General features: G+C 49.4%; 1 protein-coding gene across 1 annotated transcript; it reads left to right on the forward strand.

Moving 5' to 3' along the window:
- Positions 1-843: 843 nt before the first annotated feature.
- On the forward strand, positions 844-5,718 carry LOC138243141 (uncharacterized). The gene is made up of 5 exons (XM_069198660.1): positions 844-1,028; positions 1,674-1,779; positions 3,478-3,852; positions 4,526-4,693; positions 5,127-5,718. Exons 2-5 carry the CDS (start codon positions 1,737-1,739, stop codon positions 5,147-5,149), a joined length of 609 nt encoding a protein of 202 aa, XP_069054761.1. The 5' UTR covers positions 844-1,028; positions 1,674-1,736; the 3' UTR covers positions 5,150-5,718.
- The last annotated feature ends 2,431 nt before the right edge of the window (positions 5,719-8,149 follow it).

Consider the following 8,149-nt stretch of genomic DNA (forward strand, 5'->3'; position numbering starts at 1 on the left):
TGGAGCATCATCCAGGTGGGGCTGCACACTGGTGGGGGTGGAGGGGATCCCCATGACCTGTGAAGAGCTCTGAGTGGAGTGTTCAGAAAAGCGCTACAGATGTGTAAGGATTATTGATTATTGACTATTCTTGTTGTTATTTCAATACAAAACAAAACAGAAAAAGTGTGTCAAAAAATTATAAGCGCACACACAAAACAACACAATACGCCACCAGAGGTTGTTATTATTATAACAAATCCGAAAACCATAAGTTACAATGCTCTTTTTCGTTTGCCTAATGTTTATTTTTTAATGGGGTTGAAATAATATTGCATTTCCACCTCATCCACATGAAAGGACGGAGTAGCGGTGCACTATTTCGTTGTGTGAACGCGACATGTATCCACACGGGAGAAACAAATATAACATATGAATATAAACTATATAAACAAATCCTCTTTCTTTCCCACATTACGAAGTCTGCTCGCGAGTTATAACGTGATATCAAGCTCCTTAAATCGAACACATTCACCTGCTTGAAGGTAAAGGTTTGCAAAACAGCGTTTGTAAATGTTTCTGTTTTCGGCTCCACGGCCGAAAAGCTGTGTCTCTCTACTCTTTTCAATAATAATTGCTTACAATTATATAGCTCTTTTCTGGACACTCCACTCAAAGCGCTTTACCGGTAATGGAGTCTCTCCTCCACCACCACCAATGTACAGCCCCCACCTGGATGATGCGACAGCAGCCATAGTACGCCAGAACGCTCCCCACACAGCAGCGATCAGTGGGGAGGAGAGCAGAGTAATGAAGCCAATTCATAGATTAAGCGCACGAACGGTTAAGAGGGCAGCTCGGCGACCAACGCACGTCGTTTCCTCTGTCTGGACCGCAGAGGAAACCGCAGTCTTTTTTGTAAAGAGGCGCGACTGAGCGTAAGTCAGGTTACAAAAGAATATCGACGCCTCGGAACACAGTCATTGAACGGCCTGGAGATACGCTTCGTGAAGCTGAAAGCGCTCTGGCGCAGTGAACCCCTCAATACCGTGAGTACTCCCGAATCAAACCGTGACCTACCTCATACGTGCTGGAGGTTCACCATATATGCGAGTCCCATCGGCAAAGAAACGACCCTGGGGACTGGTAAATCGGCCATGTTTAAAACGATAACGACTGCGTAAGAGCGGTACTGGTGGTGGTGGAGGGGAGTCCCTGTCATTACCTGTAAAGCGCTTTGAGTGGAGTGTCCAGAAAAGCGCTATATAAGTGTAAGCAATTATTATTATTATTATTATTATTATTATTATTATTACTTAAGCAATAACCTGGATGACCAACTGTTCATTCCCTACCAGTGCTTTTAAAAGGGCAGATGGTCGACAAGGTCCAACGCCCGACTGTGGAAGATGAGTTCAGATCTTCCCCTTTCAGAATCTGTCAGAAAGGCGTCTCGAGTTTCTTTTATTTTTTAACTTTTTATTGTAACTGTAGCCCTGAAAGTCCGTCCCGGCTGCGCCCAGCGCTTCATAGGAATGATTTCTTCGCGGGTGTGTATGAATTTGGGTTGACGGATCTCGGATCGTTTTCTTTGCCATTTACTGTTTTTCATCAAAATAAAACAAAACTGCACCCAGCACGGTGATTCTGGGCTTTGAACCGTTGGGTCTAACTCGCTCACTGCGTGTGTTTAGGCCGCTCCGCGCTGGACACACACATCCCGCCGCAAGCCGTGTTCGTGGGACCCCCCAGCAGGGATGGAGGTGCTGAAGACGGGGGTCGCCGTGCTGTGGCTGCTCTGTGAGTTTGACGCCGTCTCCCGTGTCCCCCCTGGCGAGCTCGGACACCCAGTTCCACCGGGGGTCAGAGTTCGAGCTGGCCCGCCTAGCCGCGAGGGAAAAGACAAGTCTAAAATAATCATAATAATAATCGATACCGCTGCGCTGATCAGTCCGCTCCCAGTCGCTCGGGTGGGGAAAGCGAATAAGCCCAACAAAGAGAGAACGAACACGTTTCTGCACTTTGTTTTTTCACACCTTTTTCTAACAATCGAGAGACTTTCTGTCCGTAAGAATTCCATTGCACCAGTAAAGGTACCAGGTTACCTGTGGCCAGAAAGTGCCAGTTCCAGTTCACGAGGCGTGACGAGGAGCTGGGACTCGCTGCACTCCGGAACTCTGGTTGACGACGCGACGGACGGCGCTTGGCCCCGTGGCGAGGCAGGGGGTGGAAATGTGAGGGCACGCAGGGGCGCGGAGCTGCGTGTTGTAACATGCGGTAAGAGCAGCAGGAGAGCGGGTCAGGAGGGGGGTGGGCGCGTCATTTCCAAGAAGCCGATCGGCTTTTCCGTCACCGCTGCCGGAGCCCCTGGCCGCCGAGCGCCGCTTGTCGATAGAGGTTGATTCCTGTGCTGAAAAGAGAAGAGAGACAAAGCTTTTCGGCCGTGGAGCCGAAAACAGAAACATTTACAACGCAAACCTTTACCTTCAAGCAGGACAATGTGTTTGATTTAAGGAGTTTGATATCACGTTATACCTCGCAATACTTCGTAATGTGGGAAAGAAAGAGGATTTGTTTATATAGTTTATATTTATATGTTATATTTGTTTCTCCCGTGTGGATACATGTCGCGTTCACACAACGAAATAGTGCACCGCTACTCCGTCCTTTCATGTGGATGAGGTGGAAATGCAGTATTATTTCAACCCCATTAAAAAACAAACATTAGGCAAACGAAAAACAACATTGTAACTTATGGTTTTCGGATTTGTAATAATAACAACCTCTGGTGGCGTATTGTGTTGTGTGTTGTTGTTTTGTGTGTGTGCTTATACTTTTTGACATACTTTTTCTGTTTTGTTTTGTATTGAAATGACAACAAGAATAGTCAATAATCCTTACACGTCTGTAGCGCTTTTCTGAACACTCCACTCAGAGCTCTTCACAGGTCATGGGGATCCCCTCCACCCCCACCAGTGTGCAGCCCCACCTGGATGATGCTCCAGTCCTCTCCCCACACAGCAGCTCTCAGGAGAGCAGAGTGATGAAGCCAGTTCAGAGACGGGGGTTATTAGGAGGCCATGATGGGTAAAGACAGGGGGGAAATTTGGCCAGGACACCGGTGTTAACACTGGATTTAGTTGAATGCTTCATAGGTTCATGTGAGGTGATATCCAGTAAAAGTTTTAAATTTAAAAAAAAAAACTCCTTTTGCGACTCTTTAAAAAAAAGTTTTTTATTTTAACACCAGAAATACAAAAAAAAGGAGACAGTTCGCAATGATTAAAGCTGAAAATCAGTTTTTTTCACCTATCTTACATCGTAGGCCCTGCCTTTTGATCCTTTACATTTCTAACAGGGTCATTTTTTTTTTAAATAAAGGAATCCTACCTAAAAAGCATGAATAGAGGGAGCAGTGCTGGGACCCTTGACTATTGTGGAGGAAGTTATTTCGCCAAAATCATGACCTCAGCTCTTCCTCCCATCTCCCGGCTGTAGGCGACGCGTTCCGAGAGGCCAGAGGCGGCGGAGACGGGGGGCCCGCGGTGCCCACACTGGTCCCCTGTACGGGCGGGGCCACCGCCGCCGCCCTGCCCTGCGACCTGGAGCCTCGCTACGAGACGCTGTGGTTCGTCCAGCGGCGCGACGCGCTGGCCCTGGCAGTGTCGGCCAGCAGGAGGCCCGACCACCAGGGCTTCCACTACGTCGAGAGGCGGGACCCGCGGTACGCGCTGGTGCCGAGCGCCTCGGCCGACCGCGCCGCCAGCCTGACCATCGAGCGGGTCACCCCGGCAGACCAGGGCCTGTACTACTGCGCCGACAGAGACAAGGGGCGGTTTCGCATCGGGAGAGGAGCCAGGCTCGTCTGCGTGGGTGAGAAAAGCTCTTATTTATCGAAAGGGGGGACAGCGTTGCGTGGTGGAGAGGGTGGTGAGAGCCAGCTGAGGTTTGCTCCACGCTCGTACAACCCTCTGTGTAAAGAAGCGGCTCCTGTCCTAACTAGAAGGAGCTCACCCAGCTGTGTCTGGAGAGAAGCCAGAGTATCAGCTTCAACCGCATGGACTGGGCAACTTGTTCCACACCCCCACCCCGCTCTGTGTAAAGAAGAGCCTCCTGTGCCGACTGGAGGAGCTCATCAGCTGTGCCTGGAGAGAAGCCGGGGTTTCGGTTTCAACCACATGGACTGGAAAGCTTGTTCCCCACCCCCACCACCCTTCGTGTAAAGGAGAGCCTCGGGTTAGCGGTTTTCAACACTCTTCTCTGTAGTTTCCACTGCAGCCCTCTGGTGTCGATGTCTCTGATTGGGAAGACAGGCCCACCGTCTATGCCTGCGCCCGACAGTCAATGTTTTTTTTTATTTCCTATTAGTACCGCAGACGCTGGAGTCATTGATCTTTTTAGCTTGAGCGACCGAAGGTTTTTGATTTCCAACGCGGATTTGTGCGCGTTTTTTTTTAAAAAGAGGACGGACATTTCATTTAAAAGACGAGTTGAGACGGCTATTGAAGACGAAGCCGGGTCATATATTACTGTTTTCCTTGCTCAGAGGCAGCGGCGCCGAGCGAAGGGCGAGGAGAAGCCGGCAACGCGACCCGACCCGGCGCCCCGCTTCCCCCGGGCCTGCAGCTTCCCTGCCTGCTGATCCTGCTGACGGCTCCTCCTCTGTCTGCCCTCCTCTCCTCAGTCTGCGTCTTCTGCGTCTTCCTCAGAGGGGGTGGGCAACGTTTTTTTCGTTTTGTGTCTGCCCCATTCAGGTGACGCCCTGCGGATTATCAGCCAATGGGGGGCTTCAGTAGGTCAGGACCTTGCCCAGCTGTGCCCTAAAAACAACATGGCTGAGCAGCTTGTTCCACACCCCCACCACTCTTTATGTACAGACAGGTCTTCTGTCCTGACTGGAGGAGCTCATCCAGCTGTGTCTGGAGAGAAGCCAAGGTGTCAGCTTCAAACACATGGCTGGGCAGCCTGTTCCCCACCCCCACCACCCTTTGTGTAAAGACGTGCTGCATGGCACACTGCTTGTGGTTTGGCTTGGTCCCGCTTCTGTGTATAGACTTAAAGAGACGTTAACTCGAAGTGAAAGGGAGGTCTTAATCTCCCCACACCGAAAAAAATAAGTCATTTTATTTCTGTTTGTGTCTTTTCAGCAAAATGCGGACGACAAACCTAAAAGGCATGAGGGAGAATCCCAGCTTCGGCAGTCGATATTTGTTTTTCCTGAGACGACCCGAACTACCCCCCAACGCCCCCGATCCCCGGACAGAACTCGGCACACCGGACCCTCTACGATATAATCCGCCTTGGCACAAACCCCCAGAGCTGCGGGTCAGCATGATATCCCCCCATGCCTGCTGGCTGACTGACACACACACACACACCGGAAATGCCTCTTCTTTACCAGCGAGCTGACTGGAAGTCGAGAGCATGTAAGAGAAAGGGCTGGCGGCTAACCTGTTTTCTTTCTTTTTTTAATGCAAAACCAAAAAGAAGGATCTGAACACGAGCCGTTTATTGCGCTGGCCTCTGCGGCTGGGTGGAAAAGGGTGGGGCGGTGGGGTTATTATTTTTAACACAATTACGTGCTACTTCTAAGATTCCTGTATTTTCTATTGATTCTACGCGCTCCTTCCGTGTGAAATGAAACACCCCATGTCGCGACAGGCTCGGCTGCAGGAGAGACGGGCTTTAGTTCTGTTTAAAACAAACAAAAAAATAAATACCCGCCTGTAGGTGACTTTCGCTCTGCGGAAGAGCTTTGTCGTGGTCTAAGCAGTCAGGAAGTCAGGATGCTACTCTGCGGTTTTTAGGGCGCTGTTCCAGGGAGTCTGCAGTTATTGTTCTCGCTTGTTGTGGGCTCCTTCCTTTTTCTTACTTTTTGACGTAGGGAAAAAAAAAAAACAATTCCCGGTGGCAAGATGTCATATGAAAAAAAGGAGCACGTGTTTATCTGTGTTCATCTGTGGCTGAAAACGGGTAGTTCGGACGTGTACCAAAACAAAACCGCCCCTGCTTTAACGCTTATCACGCGAAAATGCAATAGGACTGAACCTCCGATTAAAACGTGAAAAATAAGCATGACCGATGACTGTAAAAAAAATGGGTTTTCTTGTGCGCAGAAAACAAACAACAAATCACTCCTGTCTGTCTTGTTAGGTCATGAGTGGTTAATTGGGTCCAGGGGCTCTCCCAGCTGTGTCTTGAGAGAGGCTTCAACCACAGGGCTGGGCAGCTTGTTCCACACCTCCACCACCCTCTGTGTAAAGAAACGCCTCCTGTCCTGACTGGAGGAGCTCATCTTAAGCCAGGGTATGGGCTTCAGCCAAAGGACTGGGCAGCTTGTTCCACACCCCCACCACGCTCTGTGTAAAGATGTGCCCCCTGTCCTGACTGGAGGGTCTCATCCAACTGTGTCTGAAGAGAAGCCAGGGTATCGGCTTCAACCACAGGGCTGGGGAGCTTGTTCCCCACCTCCACCTCCCTTTGTGCAAAGTAGCACCACCTGCTCTCTGTCTGAAATGCACTTCCTTTGTGCCCTCTTGTCCATGATTCAGTATTCAATCTGAAGAAGCCAGCTGGACTGACGTAGCCAGTGACCTTTAAGGATTTGGAAAATTTGTATCGCATTCCTCCCATTCTCCTCTGTTTGAGAATAAAGAGATCCAGTTACTTATCCCTTCTTTTCAGCACAGAAGTGTATCCTATGTGGTCCCAGAGCAGCGATGTCTTTTTGAGTAAAATCGTATGTGGCATTCTCACCAAGGTGTGGACTATGGCGGCGTGCAAGTGGAACATTGCGTGGTTTTGTTTTTTGCAGCAGGTACCCTTGTGTATGATCGCACATTTCTGCACTGTACCGGGGCATCTGTGAACAGGAAGTTGCAGTCATAGAAAGACAGAGGTTGCTGCGGTCTTCGCTGCCTGCAGCAGAGGAATACGTGGGGGGGGGGGGGGGGGGGAATTCGACAAATATTAAGATCTGGTCATGTACATGAAACGGGTTTGTGTGTGTGTGTACACTGCCCCATGATGAAGATTCGCTAGTCGTTCTCCAGAAACAGCAGTGAAACAGGAATCAGGAGGCAGAAGTGGACACTCAGAGGGTGTGCGTTTTGGAAAAGAGAACGATTGGCGCTACTTTACACAAAGGGTGGCAGGGGTGGGTAACAAGCTGCCCAGCCAGGGTGTTGAAGAGAATCGCTTGGCGCCTCTCAAGACACAACTGGATGAGATCCTCCAGTCAGGATGGGGGGGGGGGGGGCGCTTCTTTACACAAAGGGTGGCGGGGATGGGGAATGTGCAGCTTTGACATACTGTGTTGTCCAGCCCCACCTGTGTGTGTGTCTGTCTCTCTGACTCTGACAGAAGCTTCACAAGGCACTGATGTCCTCTGCTGTCCCCCTGGACTTAGGGGCTGAAAAAGTGTGAGGCCACATGGGTTGGTTTAATCACCTTTCTCCTCCACTTCTCTATATACTGAGCTGCTCCTGCCTGAACTCTCTCTCTCTCTCTCTCTCTCTCTCTCTCTCTCTCTCTCTCTCTCTCTCTCTACCTTAGATTCATCAGTTGGAGGTGTGATAGCAGTATCTATTTTTTTTCCTCAATTGAATGCTAACTGAAATCTCCACATCGATAGATAGATAGAGATGGTAAGTGTGTGTGCATCTGTGATCCTGTGGAATAGGAGTCAAGCCGATAGACACATCATCAGAAGATTCTGGTTCTGGAAGAATTAGCTGGTGGGGGGTTCATGTTCTGCCTGTGTCTGCAGGTCCTGCTGATATTAAAAGGTTGATAAATAAAAAGAGAGTATAGGTTTAGACTGTGCATCTCCTAGATGTGTGGTTGCAGCCTTGAATCCTACCCGAGACCTGTGATTTAATTTCAAGCAAATTCTTACTAATAATAACACATTAATAAGTTAAGAGTTTAGTGCTGTGGTAATATGGACCTATAGGGTTGGGGGTTAAGACATGTTCATATATAAACAAAAGGGGGGTCTATGTCAGGGTGGGTCTGTAGAGGAGAGATTAAGATATGGGGTTCTGGTCTTGCATGCTGCAGCCTGTCTGTTTTCAAGTTCATTCTTAACAACATCAACACATTGATAAAAAAAGAGATTGATCCCCTGTGCATGGGCAGGCTTGTAGCATAGTGGTTATATCCCTAAACT

The sequence above is a fragment of the Lepisosteus oculatus genome, chromosome 14 (assembly GCF_040954835.1).
Source record: "Lepisosteus oculatus isolate fLepOcu1 chromosome 14, fLepOcu1.hap2, whole genome shotgun sequence".
NCBI lineage: Eukaryota > Metazoa > Chordata > Actinopteri > Semionotiformes > Lepisosteidae > Lepisosteus > Lepisosteus oculatus.

Bases quoted from the DNA above. Each gene is read 5' to 3' on its own strand.
- LOC138243141 (XM_069198660.1), top strand. From the start codon at position 1,737: ATGGAGGTGCTGAAGACGGGGGTCGCCGTGCTGTGGCTGCTCT. The intron at 1,780-3,477 runs GTGAGTTTGACG...TCCCGGCTGTAG, and splicing joins CGCCGTGCTGTGGCTGCTCT to GCGACGCGTTCCGAGAGGCC. The intron at 3,853-4,525 runs GTGAGAAAAGCT...TTCCTTGCTCAG, and splicing joins AGCCAGGCTCGTCTGCGTGG to AGGCAGCGGCGCCGAGCGAA.